Source organism: Ovis aries, chromosome 3, assembly GCF_016772045.2.
Source record: "Ovis aries strain OAR_USU_Benz2616 breed Rambouillet chromosome 3, ARS-UI_Ramb_v3.0, whole genome shotgun sequence".
NCBI classification, from domain to species: Eukaryota; Metazoa; Chordata; class Mammalia; order Artiodactyla; family Bovidae; genus Ovis; species Ovis aries.
Window position 1 is genome coordinate 176,662,768 of NC_056056.1, and position 27,062 is coordinate 176,689,829.

Here is a 27,062-nt window from a genome sequence, read left to right on the forward strand (position 1 = left end):
TTTCAGGGCCTAGACAGTGCCCACAAAGGCCTTTCAGTGAGAAGACCTTCTCCCATTCGACTTTCCCTTAAAGGTTTCCCTTAAATGAGTTGATATCCACAAGCCTCAAGTTCCTAATGAGTGGGTGGTGTGCCACTGAATGCTGGCTCATCTTCAGAGCAACTGGGACTACACCCAGCTTGCCCCATCAAAGAACGAGCTCTTGGCTTTCCTTCCTGCAGCACAACAGGACGTGTGCCCAGTCCATGTGCTATGACACCTGGTGAACCTGCTGAGCCTTTCCTGACAGCAGGGATGCCCCTGCCTCTCACCTCCACTGTCAGGATGCCAGGCCCTGCCCCGGGAGAGTTAGAGCAGGGACTTGACTTCCTCGCTGGGCTGCTTTGAGATCTCATTTGATCAGACATCTACTTAGATCAGAACCCATTTTGGAATCAGAAAAGCAATCCTGAATCACTCCCAAGCACATCTGCAGGAAGGAGGAAAAGTACCAAGGTGGGTGCCACGTGCTAGGCATGTGCTGAACACTCAGTGTGGGGGTTACGAGCAGAGGCTCGGGAGCCTGGCTGCCTGGCGTTAGATGCCTTGGCAAGTTCCTTGTACTCCTTTGCCTCAGTCCCCCCATCTGCAACCTGTGGATGATACTAGCATCTGCTATGTCATAAGCATTCAATGAATGTTAGCGATTGTTAACCCCATTTTGTCTTCACTACAGTCCTGAGAGGCAGGCACTACTGTCCTTTATTTACAGATGAGAAAACTGAAGCTTAGAGAAGGTGAGCAGGTAGATCAGCAGGATTTGAAATCTGGTCTGACATGGCTAGACCACTGTGGTCGGAGAACTCCTGTCCTTTTCCAGTGACACAGAGGGAACCCTAGAAGCAAAGCATCTATGAGCTCTATGTCATATATAAGCTCCAGGCAAGCTTAACTATCGGCTTCTTGTTGGAGGCCAAAGGACCATGACTTGTTTTGAAAGATGGATGAACAAGGGTGGGGTCTCTTAAGGTGACAGCACTCTTTCCCAGCCTCTCTTTAATATGCACATTCGCTGGCACTCAGCAAATTTCAGGTCAGGATGGAGAAAGATAGAAAGCTTCAGCATCCTGGGGCCAGCCGGGCAACCTTGTTGGACAAGCTGCTTAATGTTCCTGTGTGTCGATTTCCTCATCAACGTTCATTATGCACCTCCTGCCTTCTGAGCCCTGAATTCAACACAAGGAGGATGGAGACAGCCAGACATCACCCTTGCCCCTCTTTTCCAGAGATGAATCTCCTTTCTTTTCCCTGTCCTCCTCACTCCTCTCCTTGTCCCTCTAGAGACATGTGAAGTGTTCAGGGAAGATACTGACAGGATTGGAAAGAGGGCTCACCACCAATTCCAGCTTTTCCTTCTTCAAATGCTGACTTCTAGAATCAGGAAGTCACCTTAACTTATACTATTTCACTTGGCTGGAAATATCCATTTTTTTCTCCCATTCCTTACCTATTCAAATCCTACCTGTAATTCAAGGCCAAGCTCAAGTCCTGCACCCTCCCAAAATATCAACAGGATCTATCTATTTAATTTTTCCATTTCTCTGAACCCCTTCACTTCAATCTAAGGACAACATAGGTATGGACAAGATTCAAATACTTATTCAGTTAGTTTCACAAGTCTGAACTGGGTTTTCCTAAACGGATGAGCTTATTCCTTTTTCATATCCCCAACAGACTCTAACCTAGTGCTGGGCATGCAGTAGGCACACAATAAACCAAATCTTTTTGACTGTTTCCCCACCCTGAGGTGAGGATTTGAGGGAAGGAGTGCTGTTTTACTTATCTCTGTACCTCTAGCACCAAGCATAGTATTTGGCACATAGCAGGCACTTGAGAAACTATTAAGCTGCAAAGGGGAATGTTTGTGAAAGTGCCTTGGGGAGTGCTTAGCACACAGTTGGTGCTCAGGCAAGGTTTATTGACTTAGAGGTCATCAAAGCATGGTAGAACTGCTGCTGGCAGCATGTCACTGTGGCTGGATAATCTTTAAGGACTTACCATTTCATTTAATTTCTTTAAAATGGGTTTCTCCATGGGCTCAGCAAAGGAGTTGTATAGGACACTAGGAAAAAAAATTTTTTTTAAGGCTTATACAGAATCATATCTGCCAGTTAATAACCACCCCTAGAAGCTGCCTGGGAATCCAGCCACAGCCTGGCCACTTCCCACCAGGGTTCCCTCGCTCACCTGAGCTCTCCAGAAAATGAGACGTCGGCATGGCTCACTTGAGCATAGCAGTCTTGGAGCTTCAGGATCGGGTGACCAAAGTCATTTCGGGACAGGACAACTATACCAGTGAAATAGACCCCAGAGAGAAACAGGTCAGCTGCTCCTGTGTCTTGGCTATTGAGAGAAAAAGTGCAAGGTTACCCAAGCCTGGGCAGGGGTGGAGGTGGATCTTGTTCCTCTGAATCTACGCCCATAGGAGGGCTTACCCATAGGCTGTAAGCCCCAGGAGGGCAGGAACATCATCACCTCTGGATTCCTGGCACTTAACAACAGATAGGAGTGGAGCTGAATGGATATTTACTGAATAAATGAAATAACAAATATGTGAATGGTGACAGCTCTAGGCACCTTGTACGTATTTCATCCTGAGTGCTCTGGCCCCCATCGTGATTGGGCATGTTTTAATATTAACCACAGTTCATATATGAAGCTTGTTTGGAGGGAAAACATAGGGGTAAAGTGGCCACAGCTTATTTAGGACGGGCATCTAGATGGGAAGGCGACACTTAGATGTCATCTGTGAACTCCTTGATGGAGGTTCATCTCCAGGCCCCAGGATTTACCTTGTGGCTTGACACAGAATAAGCACTCAATCTATGGTTGATAAGTCAGCAAGGAAATGAATAATACATGAATCTCTGCTTCTTATGAGGGAAAATGTCATTTTTCTACTGTCTATAAGACCAGAGTTCTTGAGAGGGAGATGAGTGGTATTCAGTACCATTCATAAACAGATGCAGTAGGCACTCAATAAATGGATGCTGAACAACCAAATAGGTGAATGAATGTGTTATCCTGGGGCATCAACCAAGGCAGACCTAAACATTACACTCAGGATAGTGACTTGCACATAGTAGGCAGTTTGTAAGTGTACCTTGAATCTGATCCTTTCTTTCTATAGAAGAGTGCAAAGGCCTTTTGGTAGAGGGAGAATTGGGCTCAAGCTGACTACCCTCCTCCAACCTCCTTATGAGGTAGGAAGGCTTATTTCTAAGCAGTTGTCCTTACAGTTAGGGAAGCATGTTCAAAGACTAGCTCAAGGTCAGATGGTGATTCACTGGGACTCTGAAATGTTAAGCTCATGTCAATGCCTCTAACAGTCAGGGACTTCTAGCTCTTAGGAAATCTTAAATGGCACATTGATCAGTGGCTCTGCCACTGATGCTTTTCAGGCCCCTCTCCCTTGTCCCCAGAAAAGATATTCTGTTTAAAATCTCTCTTTGAAGAATGCACTTGAGAAAGACGGTTAATGTTAGGTAGTTCAGATCAGTTCAGTCGCTCAGTCGTGTCCGACTCTTTGCGACCCCATGAATTGCAGCACGCCAGGCCTTCCTGTCCATCCCCATCACCCGGAGTTCACTCAGACTCACGTCCATCGAGTCCATGATGCCATCCAGCCATCTCATCCTCAGTCGTCCCTTTCTCCTACTGCCCCCAATCCCTCCCAGCATCAGAGTCTTTTCCAATGAGTCAACTCTTCGCATGAGGTGGCCAAAGTACTGGAGTTTCAGCTTCAGCATCATTCCCTCCGAAGAAATCCCAGGGCTGACCTCCTTCAGAATGGACTGGTTGGATCTCCTTGCAGTCCAAGGGACTCTCAAGAGTCTTCTCCAACACCACAGTTCAAAAGCATCAATTCTTCGACACTCAGCCTTCTTCACAGTCCAACTCTCACATCCACACATGACCGCAGGAAAAACTATAGCCTTGACTAGATGGACCTTTGTTGGCAAAGTAATGTCCCTGCTTTTGAACATGCTATCTAGGCAAATTGGAAGTGGTCAAACAAGAGATGGCAAGAGTGAACATCGACATTCTAGGAATCAGCGAACTAAAATGGACTGGAATGGGTGAATTTAACTCAGATGACCATTATATCTACTACTGCGGGCAGGAATCCCTCAGAAGAAATGGAGTAGCCATCATGATCAAAATGCAGTGCTTGGATGCAATCTAAAAAATGACAGAATGATCTCTGTTCGTCTCCAAGGCAAACCATTCAATATCACAGTTATCCAAGTCTATGCCCCAACCAGTAATGCTGAAGAAGCTGAAGTTGAATGGTTTTATGAAGACCTACAAGACCTTCTAGAACTAACACCCCCAAAAGATGTCCTTTTCATTATAGGGGACTGGAATGCAAAAGTAGGAAGTCAAGAAACACCTGGTGTAACAGGCAAATTTGGCCTTGGAATGTGGAATGAAGCAGGGCAAAGACTAATAGAGTTTTGCCAAGAAAATGCACTGGTCATAGCAAACACCCTCTTCCAACAACACAAGAGAAGACTCTACACATGAACATCACCAGATGGTCAACACCAAAATCAGATTGATTATATTCTTTGCAGCCAAAGATGGAGAAGCTGTATACAGTCAACAAAAACAAGACCAGGAGCTGACTGTGGCTCAGATCATGAACTCCTTATTACTAAATTCAGACTTAAATTGAAGAAAGTAGGGAAAACCTCTAGACCATTCAGGTATGACCTAAATCAAATCCCTTATGATTATACAGTGGAAGTGAGAAATAGATTTAAGGGCCTAGATCTGATAGATAGAGTGCCTGATGAACTATGGAATGAGGCTCGTGACATTGTACAGGAGACAGGGATTAAGACCATCCCCGTGGAAAAGAAATGCAAAAAAGCAAAATGGCTGTCTGGGGAGGCCTTACAAATAGCTGTGAAAAGGAGAGAGGCAAAAAGCAAAGGAGAAAAGGAAAGATATAAGCATCTGAATGCAGAGTTCCAGAGAATAGCAAGAAGAGATAAGAAAGCCTTCTTCAGTGATCAATGCAAAGAAATCGAGGAAAACAACAGAATGGGAAAGACTAGAGATCTCTTCAAGAAAATTAGAGTTAGGTAGTTAGACTAGGAAAAAGGAGTCCAAAAGAGTGGTGGTTAAAAGGCAAAGAAAGGAAAAAGCCTGCAAAAACAGAACAGAGTAAGGTCTGAGGACCAGAGTGAAAACATCAAGTGAAACAAACAGCCCTCCTGGCTAGCCCAATTTACATAGGGCAGGCTCAGGGGGAAGAGAAAAAACATTAAAAGAGGAGCCAAAATTGAGCCTCTCTCTTCTCTTCGCTTCTTTTGGGTTGCCCCACCTTTACACCTTGAGGACATATTTTCCTTTGCTTGCCAAATAAAACTGAGCTGTAACCGAGCTGTAACATGGGTCTGCCATTTAAACGGAGCTGTAACCAAGCTGTAACACTGGTCCAACCATCGCTTCAAATTTTTGCTGTGGCGAGACAGAACCGAGGAAATTACACACTCCCCTGACAGTTAATGACTGAGGGAAAGAAGCCTAAAGTCAAATACATTGGCAAACATGTAGAGTTTTTATTTTTTTCTCCATTTCCCCCCAAAATAGCAGCAGACTTTTCAGTGGAATACTTACAAAAGTGCAGACTTGACTTCCCAGTCTGTGCTGATGTTGGTAGTTCCATGGTTGGTCAGAGCCCTGATTCCGACACCAGGAACAAAGGCGAGTGAAGTATTTGGAAATGAAAAGGCATTGATTTTTATGCTATAAAACAAGAAACAGAAAAATTAGTGCAGCTCTTGTAGCACATATCTCAGTAAGGCAAAACCCAAAATGCAGCTGTAGAACTCCTGAGAGGAACAGGCAACTGTGAATTCCTATAGAGGAAGGGGGGCTTCCCTGGGGGCTCAGATGGTAAATAATCCACTTGCAATGCAGGAGACCCCAGTTCAATCCCTGGGTCTGGAAGATTCCCCTGGAGAAGTGACTGGCAACCCACTCCAGTACACTTGCCTGGACAATCCCATGGACTGAGGAGCCTGATGGGCTACAGTCTATGGGGTCACAAAGAGTCGGACATGACTGAGTGACTAACGCTTGCTTGTAGGTAGAGGAAGGACCCTCAGGTCTGCACTGCAGCCTCAGGGCACTAATTCCCTTCAGACCCTTGGCAGGAAGTCCCTTGTATCTAGTGGAGGGGAGAAATGAGCAGGTTTAGAAGCAAATTTTCAGGTAATCAGTCTCCTTCTTTAGTTTCTCTAAAGACAGAATATTGCCATCAGGATCTTTCCCCTCAGCTGTTTCAGTATTTCTCAATGAGGGGAACATTCATATTTTGGATGGGACAATTATTTTTTATAAAGTACTGTTGGCAGTATATTTGGCATATGTATTACTCCTTGGGAGAAAAGTTATGATCAACCTAGATAGCATATTCAAAAGCAGAGACATTACTTTGCCGACTAAGGTCCGTCTAGTCAAGGCTATGGTTTTTCCAGTAGTCATGTATGGATATGAGAGTTGGACTGTGAAGAAGGCAGAGCACCGAAGAATTGATGCTTTTGAACTATGGTGTTGGAGAAGACTCTTGAGAGTCCCTTGGACTGCAAGGAGATCCAACCAGTCCATTCTGAAGGAGATCAGCCCTGGGATTTCTTTGGAAGGAATGATGCTAAAGCTGAAACTCCAGTACTTTGGCCACCTCATGCGGAGAGTTGACTCATTGGAAAAGACTCTGATGCTGGGAGGGATTGGGGGCAGGAGGAGAAGGGGATGACAGAGGATGAGATGGCTGAATGGCATCACTGACTCAATGGATGTGAATCTGAGTGAAGTCCGGGAGTTGGTGATGGACAGGGAGGCCTGGAGTGCTGCAATTCATGTGGTTGTAAAGAGTCGGACACGACTGAGCGACTGAACTGAACTGAACCAACTAAATGCCAATAGTTTCCCATCCCTCACAATCATCAGGACAGTAAACAGCCTGCCTTCCTTCCAAATGCCCTCTTATGTGGACAGTATCTTCCCTAGTTGAGAAACTTACTTTAGAGCGTGAATTCTTCCTAAGGATTCTCTGAGTGGTCACTGGTCACACAGGTAATTAGAGGCAGTAGGTGTGCCAGGCTGCAACAGCGCAGGAGCGGCCTAGAGGAGCTACCCCACGACCGAGGTCAGGGGTGGCGGATGAGACAAGCTACCCCACATCCAAGGAGCAGTGGCTACGTGGGCGCAGTAGGGCCGAGAGGAGCTACTCCACGTTCAAGGTCAGGAGGGGTGGCTGTGAGGAGATGCCCCTTGTCCAAGGTAAGGAGCAGTGGCTGTGCTTTGCTGGAGCAGCCGTGAAGAGATACCCCACCTCCAAGGTAAGAGAAACCCAAGTAAGATGGTAGGTGTTGCAAGAGGACATCAGAGGGCAGACACACTGAAACTATAATCACAGAAAACTAGTCAATCTGATCACATGGACCACAGCCTTGTCTAACTCAATGAAACTAAGCCATACCATGTGGAGCCACCCAAGACGGGTGGGTCATGGTGGAGAGGTCTGACAGAATGTGGTCCACTGGAGAAGGGAGTGGCAAACCACTTCAGTATTCTTGCCTTGAGAACCCCATGAACAGTGTGAAAAGGCAAAATGATAGGATACTGAAAGAGGAACTCTCCAGGTCATTAGGTGCCCAATATGCTACTGGAGATCAGTGGAGAAATAACTCCAGAAAGAATGAAGGGATGGAGCCAAAGCAAAAACAATACCCAGTTGTGGATATAACTGGTGATAGAAGCAAGGCCCAATGCTGTAAAGAGCAATATTGCATAGGAACCTGGAATGTCAGGTCCACGAATCAAGGCAAATTGGAAGTGGTCAAACAAGAGATGGCAAGAGTGAACATCGACATTCTAGGAATCAGAGAACTAAAATGGACTGGAATGGGTAAATTTAACTCAGATGACCATTATATCTACTACTGAGGGCAGGAATCCCTCAGAAGAAATGGAGTAGCCATCATGGTCAACAAAAGAGTCTGAAATGCAGTACATGGATGCAATCTCAAAAATGACAGAATGATCTCTGTTCATTTCCAAGGCAAACCATTCAATATCATGGTAATCCAAGCCTATGCTCCAAACAGTAATGCTGAAGAAGCTGAAGTTGAAAGGTTCTATGAAGACCTACAAGACCTTTTAGAATTAACACCCAAAAAAGATGTCCTTTTCATTATAGGGGACTGGAATGCAAAAGCAGGAAGTTAAGAAACGAGAGTAACAGGCAAATTTGGCCTTGGAATACGGAATGAAGCAGGGCAAAGGCTAATAGAGCTTCGCCAAGAGAACGCACTGGTCATAACAAACACCCTCTTCCAACAACACAAAAGAAGACTCTACACATGGACATCACCAGATGGTCAACACCAAAATCAGATTGATTATATTCTTTGCAGCCGAAGATGGAGAAGCTGTATACAGTCAGCAAAAACAAGACCAGGAGCTGACTGTGGCTCAGATCATGAACTCCTTATTGCCAAATTCAGACTTGAATTGAGGAAAGTACAGAAAACCACTGGACCATTCAGGTATGACTTGAATCAAATCCCTTATGATTATACAGTGGAAGTGAGAAATAGATTTAAGGGACTAGATCTGATAGACAGAGTGCCTGATGAACTATGGACGGAGGTTTGTGACATTGTACCGGAGACAGGGACCAAGACCATCTCCATGGAAAAGAAATGCAAAAAAGCAAAATGGCTGTCTGGGGGAGCCATTTACAAATAGCTGTGAATAAAAGAGAAGCAAAAAGGAAAGAAGAAAAGGAAAGATATAGGTGTCTGAATGCAGAGTTCCAAAGAATAGCAAGGAGAGATAAGAAAGCCTTCCTCAGTGATCAATGCAAAGAAATAGAGGAAAAACAACAGAATGGGAAAGACTAGAGATCTCTTCAAGAAAATTAGAGATATCAAGGGAATATTTCATGCAAAGATGGGATCGATAAGGGACAGAAATTGTACAGACCAAACAGAAGCAGAAGATATCAAGAAGAGGTGGCAAGAATACACAAGAGAACTGTACAAAAAAGATCTTCATGACTAAGATAATCACAAGGGTATAATCACTCACCTAGAGCCGGACATCCTGGAATGTGAAGTCAAGTGGGCCTTAGAAAGCATCACTATGAGCAAAGCTAGTGGAGGGGATGGAATTCTAGTTGAGCTGTTTCAAATCCTGAAGGATGATGCTGTGAAAGTGCTGCACTCAGCATGCCAGCAAATTTGGAAAACTCAGCAGTGGCCACAGGACTGGAAAAGGTCAGTTTTCATTCCAATCCCAAAGAAAGGCAGTACCAAAGAATGCTCAAACTACCGCACAGTTGCACTCATCTCACATGCTAGTAAGGTAATGCTCAAAATTCTCCAAGCTAGGCTTCAGCAATAAGTGAACCGTGAATTTCCAGATGTTCAAGCTGGTTTCAGAAAAGGCAGAGGAACCAGAGATCAAATTGCCAACATCCGCTGGATCATGGAAAAAGCAAGAGAGTTCCAGAAAACATCTATTTCTGCTTTACTGACTATGCCAAGGCCTTTGACTGTGTGGATCACAATCAACTGTGGAAAATTCTGAAAGAGATGGGAATACCAGACAACGTGACCTGCCTCTTGAGAAACCTATATGCAAGTCAGGAAGCAACAGTTAGAACTGGACATGGAACAACAGACGGGTTCCAAATAGGAAAAGTGAAGTCACTCAGTCGTGTCCGACTCTTTGCGACCCCATAGACTGCAGCCTGCCAGGCTCCTCTGTCCATGGGATTTTCTAGGCAATAGTACTGGAGTGGATTGCCATTTCCTTCTCCAGGGGATCTTCCCAACCCAGGACTCGAACCCGGGTCTCCTGCATTGTAGACAGAGGCTTTACCATCTGAGCCACCAGGGAAGTCCAATAGGAAAAGGAGTACGTCAAAGCTGTATATTGTCACCCTGCTTATTTAACTTATATGCAGAGTACATCATGAGAAACGCTGGGATGGAAGAAGCACAAGCTGGAATCAAGATTGCCGGGAGAAATATCAATAACCTCAGATACACAGATGATCCCACCCTTGTGGCAGAAAATGAAGAGGAACTAAAAGCCTCTTGATGAAAGTGTAAGAGGAGAGTGAAAATGTTGGCCTAAAGCTCAACATTCAGAAAACGAAGATCATGGCGTCTGGTCCCATCACTTCATGGGAAATAGATGGAAAACAGTGGAAACAGTGTCAGACTTTATTTTTGGGGGCTCCAAAATCACTGCAGATGGTGATTGTAGCCATGAAATTAAAAGACGCTTACTCCTTGAAAGGAAAGTTATGATCAACCTAGATAGCATATTCAAAAGAAGAGACATTACTTCGCCAACAAAGTTCCATCTAGTCAAGGCTATGGTTTTTCCAGTGGTCATGTATGGATGTGAGAGCTGGACTATAAAGAAAGCTGAGTGCTGAAGAATTGATGCTTTTGAAGTGTGGTGTTGGAGAAGACTCTTGAGAGTCCCTTGGACTGCAAGGAGATCCAACCAGTCCATCCTAAAGGAGATCAGTCCTGGGATTTCTTTGGAAGGAATGATGCTAAAGCTGAAACTCCAATACTTTGGCCACCTCATGTGAAGAGTTGACTCATTGGAAAAGACTCTGATGCTGGGAGGGATTGGGGGCAGGAGGAGAAGGGGTCGACAGAGATGAGATGGCTGGATGGCATCATGGACTCGATGGACATGAGTCTGAGTGAATTCCGGGAGTTGGTGATGGACAGGGAGGCCTGGTGTGCTGCGATTCATGGGTTTGCAAGGAGTCGGACACGACTGAGCGACTGAACTGAACTGAACTGAGGTGGCATGCAACTGACACAGTTCGATGGCCATGTGCCTTACGATAAGTTATGATTATGACCATTGATTGAGCAATTGCTATCTGCTTAGTTACTGGAGTAAGCACTTTACATGCATTAGCTCATCTTAACCCTCTCCATAATCCTAGGGGGCCACTGCTGATTTTGTAATCTGCCATTCAGTGATGAAAAGATGAGAAACTTGGCTGAAATCATATATAAGTGGTAGAACCAGACCTGGAAGCCTCCATCTGTCATGAGGCCTCTTAACCACTAAGCTATAGCACTACAGATATCATGCAAAGGACACTCAGCTTGGAGCCAAGTTTTCTGCCTAAACTCTTCCAGTCAATCACTTAAAAGAAGAGTGTCTCATGGGAAGGTTGGGAAGACTAATGAGATCATCTGTATGTAACTGTTGCACAGGAGAAAGCATTGTTATGAACTAAGATTAGGGAAAATTTTTAAATGTGACGGTCAAAAAGAAATGATTATTCACTACTTCCTCTTTTTGGCATCTTCTCCTGTCTATCCTCTGTCAAATGTCCTCTGAGTATCACTGTGGGAAGACAATGGTAAAGACTATTGCATCTTGGAAATATTTTCATTTTGATACATATAGGTCTAACACATTCTTTGTAATTGCTACAGAGTAATCCAAGCTGTGGATTAAAAAAAAAAATCATTGCTTTGTGTTTGGACATCTAGGATGTTTGCATATCGCTGTATTATAGACAATGCCACAGTGAACATCCTCATTCATGCTGTTTGTGTATATGCTTTTCCAGAGAGGAGATATGGAATTGTGGGGTCAAAGAGCACACCTAAAAATATCCTTGCAAATCATCTCCTAAAATAGCACTGCCTGATAGAAATATAACATGAGCCATATATGTAGTTTAACATTATCTAGTAGTATTAAAAATGGAAATATTATCATTTCAATATGTAACCAACATATGAGATACCTTGTTTTCCTTTTTAGAAAATAAGCCTTCAAAATATGACATGCTTTATACTCATGATATACTTCAATCTAGATGCTGAATTTTCATCAAAATTATTTTGTTGTTCTTTAGTCGCTAGGTTGTGTCCAGCTCTTTGCAACCCCATGGACTGTAGCCCACCAGGCTCCTCTGTCCATGGAATTCTCCAGGCAAGAATACTGGAGTGGGTTGCCATTCCCCTCTCCAGGGAATCTTCCTGACCCAGGAATCGGACCTGGGTCTCATGCATTGCAAGTGGATTCTTTACTGTTTGAGCCACCAGGGAGGCCCCTCATCAAAAATACTTGACTGTATTTAGAGCTGATAAACTTTTTAGCTGAAAAAATTAAAAAAAATACATTTCTCAGTTGTACTAGTCACATCTCAAGGGCTCAATAGTGAAATGAGGCCAGCAGCTCCTGTTTGGACAGCCAGATCTGAAACCGTTGTCCCAGTTTATCTGCCCCCACTAGCAATGCATGAGAATACCTGTTTCTCCTCATCTCTAACTTTGCTTTATCTTATGGGAATCACCCTGGATTTTTCTGCTGTGGCATTATCATCAGTGTGATTAAATCATTAGTTTTGTAAATACGTATTTAATGCTCATCTCTCCCACTAAACACTAAGAGCATATCTGGGTCATTCTCTGCAGTAGATCCTATGCCTAGAACAAAACCTTAGTACACTGTAGGTGCCCAACAAACCCTTGTTGGATGGCTGTGGTGCTGTGGGGGTGGTTTAGTCACTAAGCAGTGTCCGGCTCTTGCGACCTCATGGACTGTAGCTGGCCAAGCTTCTCTGTCCATGGGATTCTCTAGGCAAGAATACTGGAGTGGGCTGCCATTGAATAACTGTAGAGCATCTGCCATATTAGCCCATGAGGCAACTGAGGCCAGAGGCAGAGTTAAGGATGGGGGAGGAGAAAAATATAAGACAGTTGTATTCTGATGAAACTGCGGGGCTTCGACAGGATTCTTCCACTGCTTCATTAGAGCTTATTAGTTGTGAGACAAAAATGAACCCCTAGTTCATCTAAGTCGCTTTCATTTTCTGTTGCATACAGCCAAACCTTACTCCTAATTCGTGCGATCACACACAGACACACCAGGGAACCGAAAGGTCTCTGCTCTAAACTATCTCTATTGTCGTTCCAAAACACCTGATGGTTGTTAGAGATCACCAGTCACACCTCGCAGGAAACTCGCAGTCGATGCCTTGAGCTGGTGGCAACCTAAGTGCAAGAGCAGCGTCTGCATCAGGAACTCTGGGTGAGTCTGGAAGCCGCCTCTGCCCCACTGCCGTGTTAAGGTCTGTGCCCGCAGCAGGTGGACTTGTACCTCGCCAGGCACAAACAGTGCTGGGTGCAAGGCACTGTGCGAGGAGCACTGTTCCTGAAAATCTCTGCCCCTTCCCCCAGGTTCTGATGTTGCACCTGCCTCCTACCTACCCCTTGAGAGTCCCCCACTTTCCTCCCATGGGGAGAATGTGTCTTCAGAGTGCAGGCTCTCCTCCTCCATTCCTTGACTGATGAATAAAATTTCTGCTCTGCTTAACCTGGTCTCAGCTGACATGAGCAGCACTGGGCAAGAGAAGGACCCAGTTGGGGTCCTCCCGGTATAAGAGGGAGGGTAACAGTATAACCTCAAAACCCTATGCTGGGTGAAACAAGGATCTGGATCAATGTGGCAATTTTGTTGTTCTTACATTGATGGTCTTACACTATTATTAAGTCTATCAAACTAATCCATGTTCAGCAGCTTCAGATTCTATGAAGTATCTTCACATTTGTTACAACATCTGACTTTTACTGTTTACTGATTTTGATATTTGATTTAATTGCTGTAATCTGGTAGAAAAGATTGTAACTGCCACCAGAATTCTTCTTAGGAAAAGCAGAGAAAATTACTTGGAAAAGCATTTAAGAAGATTATTTGGTACTCAGGAGTAAGTGGAACTGTTACACATGAAAGCAGGGGAAGAAACTTACATTGCTCCAGAGAAGGAGGGGAGGTCTAGAGAGCACGAGGGCAGAAGGCCATGTGCCTTGTAACCCATTCCTATGACCTCTGACGCCTTGACTAAACTTTACTAAAGTAAGTTAAGACTTGATGGGAGTAGAGTATGAAACTGAGATTGACCCTGCATCCAGGTTTATGGGGGTAAGCAATGGAATGAACAAGAACTTCATTGAGAATCCTGGGGACAAGGTGGCCACAGCTGGCATCTACATTCAGTTACAATTCTCATTTTAGGGATGAGGAGAGGGCATTGAGACTCTGAGCAGATGTGTCAGGGGCACGCAACGAGCATGCAGCAGAGGTGTGACTTGGCCCCACATGTTCTGACCAAATAGCACACGCTCGGTCAACTCCAGGACCCCTCTCGTTTGGGGGAGTCATCTGACAAGCCTGTCACCAAACCTTGGTTAAATTCTCTGTCCTGGTGTTACACCAGAACTCTTGGTGTCATAGCCACAACCCTGAGATTTTAAAGATTAATTTCACTGCTAAAAATGCTCTTCTCTTTTACTTACTTGGTAAAATTGTAGTTCACATAATCGATTTTCAGAAATTCGAGAGACTCAGAACCTTTTAAATCTGGGAGCTTTCTTTCCTTGGCCATTTGTTCAATCATCTCCATTCCAGCTTGAACAGCTGTGAAGCAACCAAAGAAAATGATTATTTTTTAATTAAAAATTTTAATTGGACTTTTTAAACTGTTTATTTGGTTTTTTTGGTCACGCCACGTGGCATGTGGGATCTTAGTTCCCCAACTAGGGATCAAACCTAAGTCCTCTGCATTGGAAGTACAGAGCCTTAACCACTGGATTTCCAGGGAAGCCCCAGAAAATGTTTATTGATAAAAAAGATGATGATGGCACAATATCATTAAACACATAAGTGAAATTTATTAAGTAAAATCATGCTCCTAGATACTTAGAAAACAAGATTCTTGCAAGGTGCATATTATTGTCCCCACTTTGTAGAAGAAAACACTAGTCCTCAGAGAGGCTCCTGGAATTGTCTGAGACCCCAGAGTTAACAGCATGAGAATATGTTAACACAGGACAGTGTTAGGAAAAATGTAAAGTATCATTATTATCTTGTTTTGCAGATGAAGAAACTGAACCTCAAAGAGGTTAAGTCTTGCCTAAGTCACACAGCTAAGAACTGGGGGAGACCATAGTCAAATCTGGGCAATTTGACTCCAGAGTTTGCGCCTGATGGCCAGTTCCAGAAAATTATATTACATTGTCCTCTTTCTCTCCCAGATTCTTTAAATTCAGGAATTTTGGATCTGAGATCCTTGGACTATTAGGAACTCTTCAACCCCCTAAAATTCTAATAAAATATTACAAGGTATGTGTGTGTGTGTGTCCATCTAATTTTTCAGGGGAGAGGGTTCACATTTTCATCTTATTCTCAAAAGATACCAGCACCCCCCAGAATTGAATAACCACTGCTTTTGTTTAATACTGGAATAAGCCCATCTTTATATAATAGCACCACCGAACACGAGGAATAGAGTCCTCCTGCCCATCAGAATGCTTGAGAAAAGTAAGTCACACAATAACAAAGAATGATCTTTTCATTTTAACCTTCTCAAGGAGGAAGCTTTGTTTTCATTCCTTTCGTTTCAGCTTAAGCTCATTTCCACTTTTCTATTCTTGTCGGAAATTATGAAGAGCAGATTTATCCTCTATAATACTGTGGATAGCATAGTAATATGGAGATAAAAAGACAGAGGTAAAGGATAGAAAGATGGACCCAAAAGCACTCACAGACAGCTTAGGTTTGAATCTCAACACTTTGGCTCACTAGCTTGTGTGACTCTGCAAGTTACAAAATCTCCCTGTCCTTCACTTTCCTCATCTATAACATGGGGATGTTAGCAACTGTGGAGGTATCTGTTCACCCATGTGAAAATAAAGTAGGTAATCTTCACTGGGAATTTGCTATTGCAAGATTCTGTTCCGAGTGCTTTATACGCCCAAGATGTTCACTGTGTATGTATGTGCAGGGGAAAGAGAGGCGGGAGGTGGAATACGAGTCTGTGGCTGTATTTAGATATGCCTATTGTCAAGAGGGTTATTTTTCAAGCAACACTTTCCCCTCAGCCTTCTTAACATCTCTGGATCAGCCCACTGCCGAGCTTGTATCAGTCATGAGATACCCCAATATGAGCTTCTGGATTTGGGTCAAAGACTCCACTTGGGAGGTGAGTACAGCCTCGCTTCTGAAAGCATCCAACTTACCATAGTCCAGGGCCCGCTGAGTAGCCCTTGCCTTGATTCCAGGGTAAATGGCCTGGGCAGATGAGATGTAGAGATTCCACAGGAGGATACAACCCCAGAGGACTTGGACTTGGGCCATCTTTGTATACATCTGCAATTAGCCAACATGTAGAGTTCCTTTATTATGCTTTCTCATTGCCCAATCCAACCTAGCATTTCTAGGTTTTCTTATTTTCATTGCTTACTTCCAGAACTCACTCACTCACTCCATCCATCCATCCATCCATCCATCCATCTAACCATCCATCCAGTGATCATTTACTGAACACACCAGAATGTGTTCCAGGCGCTGAAGATGTAGAGATGACCCATGTGTGGCCTCTGACCTTTTCTTTCCACAGAATAGTGGGTGAATCAGACATAAACATACAGATAATTGTAACACAGTAAGATATAATGCAATGCAATACAAGAGTCTTACAATAAATGTAACAACTTGGATATGTCTTGGGAAGGATATGCTTTGGATACAGAAGTGGGATGGAGGCCTTCTTGAGTTCTAGAACAAATGAGTCAGGAGTTTGGAAAGGTGGCCTCAGTGGATGTGAGACAACCACTTATCTGCTTTAAGATCCTTGTTGACTCTCCTTTGCCCACAGGACAAACAGGTTTAAGCTCTTAGCATGGCAATCAAGGCCTTTCATAACTGGCTCCAGACTTCTTCCATGCTCCTGGCCCTCCTCTCCTATCTAAGTGGAGGTAGTGCTCTGAGCTGTCCACACTGAGCTATTTTCTATGCCTCAGTTTGTCAGCTCTCTCACAACTGAGGGCTTTGTCTTTAACCCTCCCAATACAAACACGCATGCACATACATTTCTTTCTGTCTCTCTGCCTTTGGGTCGCACACCCGCATCTGGCCGGTGAATCCTCCTCCAGGGCCAGATGCTCATTTCCTTCTGGGAAAACTTCTCAAGTCAGGTCTTGTCACTTCTGCCCCCATCCTGTTCAAGCCCTCCAGTGGTTCCTCATCCTACTCAGCATAAAATCCAAAGCCCTTCTACCAACTGCAAGGCCCTGCCCCGCTCACACCTCTACCTCTGCCTTGACTTTCCTTCATAGACATACCTGGCTCATCTGGACCCAACCCCACTGGCTGACTTGATCTTCCTGGATCACTCTAAGCAGCCTGGATCTCAGGTCTTTACACTTGTTATTCCCTCTGCCTGGCAGAGACAGCTTCCAGAAACCACGTGGCTGGGCCTTTCACTTTCTTCAGGTATTTCGAGCATTATCTCAGTGAAGCCTTTCCTAACCTGTCTAAACGAAACACACTCCCCCATGACCTCGATATTCCCCATGCCTCCCTTGCTACATTTTTCTCCAAAGCACTAGTCATCACCTAGCATAGGTTCCAGTTACTTGATTATTTTCTGTCTCTCCTACTAGAATTTTAAGGCTTCACGGAGGACTTCATCACTTCAGCACCTTGAACAGTGACTGGCATCCAGTAGGCAAATATTGATTGAATGGATGAATGGCTCGTTTCTTCCTTGAGACCATGCAGTGGGCCAGGCATGCCTTTGAAGGCCCCACAGTACTCGGAACTGTCCTTGATTTTCATGGTACAGTCCTGCATTGTGATTGTCTTGTCTGTCTTACTACTATGATTCCAGAGTCTAGTTCAATATCTGGTACATAGAAGACACGGGAAAAAACTTACTAAACATCTTCTCCAAGGAGAAAGATCGCATCTTATTCACTGTTATCTTGCTAGTGCTTGACATAGACCAAATGTTCAGTGTACGCTTACTGAATTAATGGATTCAATGAATTAATGTCGCTCCATTTTCTTGATGAATGAAGCAGAGGTAGCAACAACATCAGTGATACAGGTTTCTTCTAATGACAGTAGAGTGAGTAATGCATTTGCAGGCCTTGTTTCCAATTCTGGGAGTTTACAAGCTGGGGGACTGGTCATTCCTGCATTCACACAGATACCCACGGAGTTAACACACAAACATGAAACTAGTCAGGGAAGAGGAAGTTGTAGGAGCTGTGTATTTAGACAGAGGGAGGAGTCAGGCCAGTTGGGGCAGAGAAGGACCCCAGAGGGGCTGGGATTCAGGAGCAGTCCAGATGACTGCTGGGAAGGTCACCGTAAGAGGTGTGTGTGTGTGTGTGTGTGTGAGAGAGAGAGAGAGAGAGAGAGAGAGAGAATCTGTGCTTGGCCAAGATAAACAAAGGACTTCCCTATAGCTCAAGTGGTAAAGAATCTGTCTATATGCAGGACACCAGGGTTCCATCCCTGGGTTGGGAAGATCCCCTGGAGAAGGGAATGGCAACCCACTCCAGTGTTCTTGCCTGGAGAATTCCATGGACAGAGAAGCCTGGCGGGCTACAGTCCACGGGGTTGCAAAGAGTCGGACATGACTTGGTGACTGAACAACAACAAAGGAAACAAACATTAGTGTGTGCCCTTGGGTAAGACCATAGACATGGGAATGCAATGAAGTAGACAAAGGGGAGTTCCAGAGAATTTATTTGAAAGGAGCACAGCAGTCTGACCAGGGGAGGGAGTGTCCAAGTAGGGCTACTGCTGGCTTATGTTGGGCTTTTGTGTGAAATGAGAAAGGGTGCCCTCTGGAGATATACCAGCCTCTGTGGGACCAGCAGAGAATGTTCCAGGAAAACCTCACACTAGTGTATCCAGCTTGGTGGCAGAGAAAGGGCTGTTCCTCTCACCCCTGGGGCTGGCATTCTGTCCAGTGTACAAGCTTCCCCACTCATGCAATGGGCTTATGCTCAGACTGGTGAATACTCACAGAGGGCATTTTGCTAGAGGGCCATGAGATCAAGAATTAGAGTCTTGATTTGTCCTGTATTGCATAAATCCACCTTCAGGTATGAGAAGAGGCTGGTTCAGTCAACCTGCTTACATCTGTCAGCTGATCTGTATATCCCTTGTCCAGAGAAGACCCCAAGCTCACCCCACTGTTGTTGCTGTTTAGTCACTAAGTCACGTCTGACTCTTTGTGACCCCATGGACTGTAGCCTGCCAGGCTCCTCTGTCCATGGGATTCTCCAGGCAAGAACACTGGACGGGGTTGCCATTTCCTTCTCTAGGGGATCTTCCCAACCCAGGGATCAAACCTGCATCTTAGCCACTGAGGAAGCACCAAACTTACCTTACCTCATGTTTCCTGAATAATACCCACACTTAGGCTGTTGCCCTTTACTTAGCCTATAGAAAGTCTGTGCATCCTTAAGGTTCATTGCAAACACAGCCTTCCTTCTGAAGCCATTTATGACTTCCCTAAGTGAATCTCATTTCCTTCTGAACCCTCAGTCAAAATACATATTTATTCATGTACCTATATTTCCTTTTTTAACTTATTGTCTGTCTCCTCTACCAGAATATAAGTGCTGTGAAGGCAAAGGCCTTGTCTGGTTTGGAGGTTTCAGAGCCTGGCTCCCTCAGTGTCTTGGATGCAGTGAGTGACTGATAAGTACTGATAGAGGGAATCAATGAATCATAAGCAAAGAAATAGCCTTTATTTTTTCCTTGCATATAACATACCTTATTCTTCTAGGAACACACTCAAGCGAACCCCCTACCCACGTGAGCCAGGTGCCAAAATGTCCAAAAGAGCAAAGTGAGCCCAGCAGAAAGTTGAACACAACATAGACATTCCCAGCAGAATGCACACACACTGAGATTTATCCACATGGTGGAATATTATATAGCAGTGAAGATGGATACCTCTAGCCACAAACAACTAAAAGGAATAGGATTTATTTCACTCTACATTTTATTATAGCTCTTTGCAGAGGTGGTTGGAGCATTTACACACTAGCAGAGCATATTCATCCTTTAGAACGGATGCTGGCCACAGTTCTAGAGCAGGGCTGGGGAGGTTAGGTCCTGGATCATGAGTGGGACAGAGGAAGTCTTGGAGGAGTGGCCAGTGTGGGTATACTGGGGGGTGGGGTGGGGGACCCAGAGCAGTGACTATTTGCTGTTAGCTACTGAGGTATTTCAATATTTTAAAACTGCTATGACCTTATGCATTCAGTGTGGTGTCTCAGCTGTATGGAATTGGTCTTGGTAGTAAAGGACAAGCTACAGAAAGAAACTGGACAATTCAGGGGGCAGGGCCAGGGGTGCAGCTTGAGGAAGATTGGGGTGAAGACAACACTAAGGAAAGCACAGAGGAGTGAGAGCGAGAGCCGAGGAGAAGGAATTCCGGTAGGAAAAGAGGGTCTCTCTGGCCAAGCAATGAGTGACCTGAGGGTTGGGGGAAATATGAGGAGTGGGATAAATGAGTGTGAGGCTCTCCATGTTCTGGGAGACAGGATGATATCAACAGCATCTGATACTGAGGGTGGATGCAGGAGTTAGGCCCAGTTGGACACCACTGAGAGACTGAACATGCGTAGCATGCCATCTGTCCTAGGCCTTCCTTGATCCTTTAGCTATCCTGGGAGTGGTCCAGGGTCCTAGAGAGAGGGATAGGCAGAGATGGACGGGACAATGGGAGTAAGAGGAACACCCCTGGGATTCCTTAGCTTAGATTAGTGGCTATTTACCAAGTGGTATAGAAGTAGTTCCACATTTTAGCAAAGGATGAGGCCAGACTGATGTGTAGTCATGTTAATATCACTGTAGGCAAAGAGTTGTAAATGGATGAGTCATGCCTGGGCAGGCACAAGAGAGCTTTTTAAAGTGAAGCATCGTTGATTTATAATATTGTGTGCAAAGCAATTCAGTTATATATATATGTATGTGCATATATATGTATGTATATATATATATATATGTCTGCTCAATCACTTCAATTGTGTCCAACTTTTTGAAACACCAGGTACTGTATATATGTGTGTGTGTATATATATATGATATATATATCATACAGAGACACACAAACACACAGACGCACACACATATATATGTGTGTGTGCTGTGCCAGTGCAGGAGACGCAGGTTCGATCCCTGGGTCGGGAAGATCCTCTGGAGGAGGGCATGACTACCCACTCGAGTATTCTTGCTGGGAAAATCCCATGGACACAGGAGCCTGGCAGACTATAGTCCATGGGGTCACAAAGAGTCAGACACGACTTAGCAACTGAGCATAAGCAAGAGAGGGATTTTTAAAATTAATTTATTTTTTAATTGAAGGACAATTGCTTCACAAAATTTTGTTGTTTTTTTGCCAAACATCAACATGAATCAGCCTTAGGTATACATATGTCCCCTCCCAGAGAGGGATTTTTTAAACAAGGAAAAGATTTCATAATAGTGAAAAGAAATGAATGTTAGACCAAAAAGTCTATACGCATTAGATGTATGCAAAGCAAGGTAGAAATTATCTCTGCCTGGTATATAGTAGGACCTCAACAAATATTTGCTGACTTCCTAACCAGCTGGCCTACAAGATTCTTGTTAGCTAAGGAAAGTTCTAGAAAAGGTTGAAAACAATGAGAAAACCAAACTATCATATAAGTAGTTCTTCATTTCTACAGTGAAAAACCACAATAAACCAAAGCAGAGATATTACTTGTGAATGGAAGAGCAATTAAAATGATAAATTTATATTTCTTCACCATTCACAAAACTCACAACACTAGTATATTTCTGCTATTTTAGACATGTGGACACAGAGGCTTACAGAGTTCAAATGATCTGTCCAAGATCCCAGAGTAAGTCAGACTCTTGGGAATCAAACCTGTTCTTCTGGCTCCTAATTCTAGTGTTTATGATTTTTTTTATTTCATTTAATGACTTGACAGTACTAAACTTTTCATTTTTATCTGGGAATTTTAATAGGGGTTGCTTGATGCCATCTTTTATGTGGAAAGATTCATTAAGTGTCTGGAAATTTTCAAGCATCAAAGCGCAAATCCATTTGTGTTTTCTTGAGCACAAATGGAGTTTTAAATTTCCTTCCAGCAGCCAAAAAACCTGTTTTCACTTCTCAGTTCAAGGAAGTTTCTGAAGTGGTCTACTTTGACGGAGATTCAGGAACTCAAAGCTGCATATAGAAAGCACATATTTTTCTTCTCGAAATTTTATGAATGAGTAAAATTACTGGGCTATAAAGGAATAGATTGTATGTAACTTTCAGTTGAATTGTTTGGTTAGGATGATAATTTATAGGCAGGGGAGGAACGGAACCTTGTCAAACAAGGAGATGACTCCTGAAAGGTTAGGTAATTTGGCTGACAAGTAAGGACAGGGTGAGTTGCCTATTAAAAGAAGGGAGTCAGGATGATTTAAAAACCTGCCAGCAAGTTACCTGTTTTGTAGCTTCTGAGGAATTCCTCTTTCCAATATTCAAAACCTCAGAAGGCATTACATTTCCATACCAATATCCAGACAGAATAATACTTCTAAATTAAATGGCTTTTGCCTGAGCCATTCTGATGAATAGAAATAAGAAAACTCACATACGACTTAGGAAAGTCCTGAGAAATATCAATGTATCATTATTGCTCCTGAAGGAGAGCTTTGGCAGACTTTGGAAAAATTAAAATGTGTGTTGATTGAATGAAATGTGTAGCCTTTAAAATAGAGGCAAAGTTTGAGAAATTAAGCTCAATTGGTTTAAAGAAGCCTGGTCTATAAGAATATTCCACCCTAATGGTTAAGACAGATAATAAAATTGGTAAGAAGTTTAAATCAACAGGAATGGAATACAGGCAGACTTGAAGAATATTTCAAGGGGTTCAGCCCACACATTTGATTTTATACCAAGATCTCTAATAACAAGGGCCTTGAAAATTTACCCCAGCTCTCCCCACCCCTGTCCCCCCAAACTCCATACTTAACACAAAAGAGTTACAAAATTCAGGTAGATGGGAAGGCCATTTGCTCAGCAGGGTCCAGGTCACTGTTGTGGTTTAAGACCTGATCCCAAAGCACAGAAATCACTGAGGTTCCTTAGTCTTAACCACACCAGTCGAGAGACAAGTTAGCATTTCCTGCCACTGTGCTGGGTTCCCCACTGGAATGGAGGCAAAAATAGAAGTCCAAACTATTGAGCCCCACTTTTGAAGGATGCAGAACTAAACATGTAGTCTAAACCAACTCTCATTTCTATCTTAGAGCTGTCCACAGTTTTCTGGGTGGGCTGAGTGACGTAAAGAAATAAAGCATAGAAAAAGCTAGGCAGACCAAAATAATTCAGGATGTGTGACAGCTGGCTGTTCAAGGTGTCCTACCAGATCTGGGTCATCTCCAGCAAGAGGGTAGTTCCCGCTGGGACACTGTGCACTGGCAGAGACTTGAGGTGGTTCAAGCTTCAGGTTGGTTCAATCTTGGTTTAAGATTCTTACCTCAAGAAGAGGAAGTATCCAAAGCCAGGGAGCGCCTTCAGGTCCCTCTGCCTTTGAAGTCGATGTGTTCTCCACTGGAGCCTTGAGCTCATCTGCTGCAAAGATGATAATTAAGTCTGAATCATCTAGTGGTGAATCTTTTTAAAAAGCTTCTTTCAAAATGTGATACATTATTGCTTCACTTCAGTTACCCAATGACATGAAGACATGAATGAACACTTCAGTCTCTACCCAGATGAGCAGACAATGCCACCTATGCAATAATTATCTCCCTAACACACACACACATACATGCACGTGCACACACACACTCACATCTTGAGAAATTACTATGGCTACTTTACCAGAAAGCTTCAGAATTCCAGTGTATTTTTAAAAAGGTGCTAAGTTGTATTGAATTGGAAGAGGAAGACTTTTCCTTTCTGGGAGAGTAAGCTGGTTTCCCTCGGTCAGGCTGCCTGTACTGAGTGTTGCCACTGCTGCCAAGGATACCTTTTGGACTTTTGGTGGATCAGATTCATTCTGAAAGCATGAGGCTTGATAACCAGGCCAACCTAGTTACCATCTTGATCTTTCAGGGTAGGATCACAGAAAGTATCTCTGACTATTGGCTCGTTTTTCAGATTATTAATGACTTTCACTCCCAGCATTCCTCTGAAGTCAGTTTAGGTGGGTTCATCAACTATTTCGGAACTTGGTATCTATAGTTTCTAAACCCCGTTCACCACTCCCATCCCCCATGTTTTAATCATTGCACTTTAGATGGGCAGGAATCTGATTACATGAAGCATCTCAGGTCTTAAGTTTACAATTTAAGATGGGGTGATCCACTGTTCTGGTTTACCCAGGACACAGGATTTTCAGTACTAAAACCAGGACAGTTCAGGAAATCTAGGAAGAACAACAGGCATGTTCGCTTGGTATTGTCTGTACTTCTGACAGCTTTTAAGTTCCTCGTCCAGCACAGCTCCAGTTACAGGTACCTGTTTAACTTCAGTTTTCGTAGGGGTAAAGTGGGAATAAAAATAGCATCTACTTTAATAGGTACTGGTGGAAAAAGATGTTGATAGCTGTCTTAGTCTGTTCAGGCTGCTAGTAAGTTTCACAAGCCAGTCTAAGCTCAGCTAAATGTATAAGCTAAGACATAGCTTATAAACAACAAATTTATTGCTCACTGTTCTGGAAATGGGAAGTTCACAATCAAGGAGCCAGTATAGTTATGTCTTGATTAGGACTCTGTTGCAGGATCCAGGTCACTGCTGTGGTTTAAGATCTGGCTCACAGCTAGATTCTTTTGGCTGTGTTCTCACAGGGTGGAAAGAGTTAAGAATATTTTTGGAGTCTCTTCTAGAAGAAATTAATTCCCCAAGTGCTACCTACTAATAACATCACCTTTGGGGTTAAGATTTCAGCATATGAATTTTGGAGGAACACAAACATTCAGACCATAGCAGTAACCTAAGTAACCTAGAAGAACGTTTGAATTGTAAAATGCTGTAAATTTTTTGTGCTGTAAAGTGCTTTTGAACTGTAAAGGGCTGTAAAATCTTTATTCATTGGTATGTGGTCATATCAATGGTGATAGGAGCCTGAAGATACTCTCCTCATAGAATCAGTTATTGCCAGTCATAGACTAGTTCATTCATTAAATCCACAAATCTTGGACACCTACTGTGTACAAGTTCCTTTCAGTAAAACAGACAGAATTCATGTCCACATGGAGTTTATATTCTAGCGGATGAAGATGTAAAACAAACAGGCAAACAAGACAACCCAAAATGTGTAGACTGTGATGTGCTAGGGAGGAAATAAAGGAATGTAGTTGGTGGGGGGTGGTGGTCTTGTAATTGGTAGGGTGATGCAACTGAGGGGAGAAGTGCTTCCTCTATGCGGATGGCTCAGGAAGGCTTCTCGGACGAGGTGTATCTGAGTTGAGATCTGAGCATTAGAAGCCAGACAGAAAAAGCCCTGAAGGGATTGGGTGGAGGGAATAGCTAAGGTGGGCCGGTGTGTCTGGAATGCAGTAAGGGCAGAGATGATGATATTAGACATCTAAATGGCTACATCAGGTGGGTAGTTGGAGTTCCCAGCAGAGGTTGACTAGAAATATGAATTTCCGAGTCATTATCCTCGAGATGGAGTGGTGAGGTCATCTGGGGCAGTTTCCCATGTACATGCCCTACAGGAGAAGTATGGGGTCATTTCAGGTGCTACACAGATAAACACGTGAAATTGTTTGTATTTATTTTAGTGTCCTATAAAAAACTAAGAACCAGACATGGGAGAAGATGAATGACATAATACATTGTATGGGAGACAATTTATCCAGTGCCTGTGGATATTTCTTTCCTTCCCTCTGAATCTCCCCTCGGAGCCAGCATCGCTGCCTCTCCTCTCCTGTCCCTCCGCTCTGCTTCTGATCTCTCTTTCCCCCACCTCCCCAGCCGCTTCTTACCTTCACCTTCATCTCCTGCGCGCCCCACCCTCAGCCCCGTCTTTCCCATCCTCATTCCCTGTTTCTGTCAGGGAGACTCAGACCTTGATTAGCCTCCTATTTGCATCGTCAGACCCATTAACCAGCTGCATAAGAATCTGCTCCACTTAAAAGCAAGCTGAAGATTGTAAAATACAAATAATTGTATTTTTTCTGATGGAAATACTAATTTTTATTTTTGACACAAAATACTGAAAATCTAACTCAAGTCAATGTTGTGAATCCTGGGATTTTGGGCAGAGGATTTGGAGAGAAGTCTTGGGAAGCATGGCCTGAATGAAGGAGAGGAGACAGGATGTGAAATGGGGGGAGGAGGAACCCCATCCTGCAGTCCTTGTGGTTCTGGCCTCACACAGACTTGCCCTGCCCACCCCAACTCTGGGGCAATTTACTTATTTCCTTTGGGTTTCTGAGAATCTGCTATAAAAGTGGTTATCACATTTACTTTGAAAAGTCATTATGAGAATTAAACTAAGTGAGGTAGCATATATTAAGTTTTTCCTTCACTGTCAATAATTTAGATGCCCTATTACATGTATTTTCTCTATTATTTTCAATTAATAATTTAAAAGATGTTTTAAACAAGTTTTACTTTGAAGTAGTGTACAGAGTTTAATGTTTATGATATTTATATTTATTTTTATGTTTATCCTCTGTTAGGAAATTAATGAAAGTTTCCCCTTTAGATAACTTCCCCTTTTAAATAAATTTATATACACTTTAAGAATTGGGTTTATTTATGAAGTAAATAATAGTACAGCTCATGTATGAGGTGGAATAATTTTGGAAAAACAGTCTCAGATACTTGGAGTTTAAGACACGAAGATAAAAGAGAGTACAGCTGGTCTGTTTTTATTTTATTTGTAAGGGGCCTTAGACATTACCTCAAGCATTCCTTTTGTTGGAAGAATCATTTTCTGGTAATTTGCAAAATTCATCATTCAAAACAACAAAAGCCAGCAGCATGATATCCAGATATCCAGTTTCATTATTTATTTTAGTCTTCCAGATTTAACTAAGGATTTGCTGGGAATTCCTACTTATCCAGCCTACCTACGATGACAATTGAGAATGCAAGACTAATTTGGTTGGTTTTCAGTCAAGACGTGATGTCTAACTCTTTG

General features: G+C 43.4%; 1 protein-coding gene across 1 annotated transcript in view; it reads right to left on the reverse strand.

Annotated features, from left to right (window-relative positions):
- BPIFC (BPI fold containing family C) overlaps positions 1-27,062 on the reverse strand; it is a 56,068-nt gene that overhangs the window by 20,454 nt on the left and 8,552 nt on the right. The window contains exons 3-8 of the mRNA XM_027965837.3: positions 23,445-23,539; positions 16,134-16,263; positions 14,412-14,532; positions 5,668-5,796; positions 2,227-2,382; positions 2,038-2,101 (exon numbers count right to left, since the gene is read on the reverse strand). Of these exons, the coding sequence (XP_027821638.3) occupies positions 2,038-2,101; positions 2,227-2,382; positions 5,668-5,796; positions 14,412-14,532; positions 16,134-16,263; positions 23,445-23,539 (695 nt within the window). The remainder of the gene's footprint in view (positions 1-2,037; positions 2,102-2,226; positions 2,383-5,667; positions 5,797-14,411; positions 14,533-16,133; positions 16,264-23,444; positions 23,540-27,062) is intronic.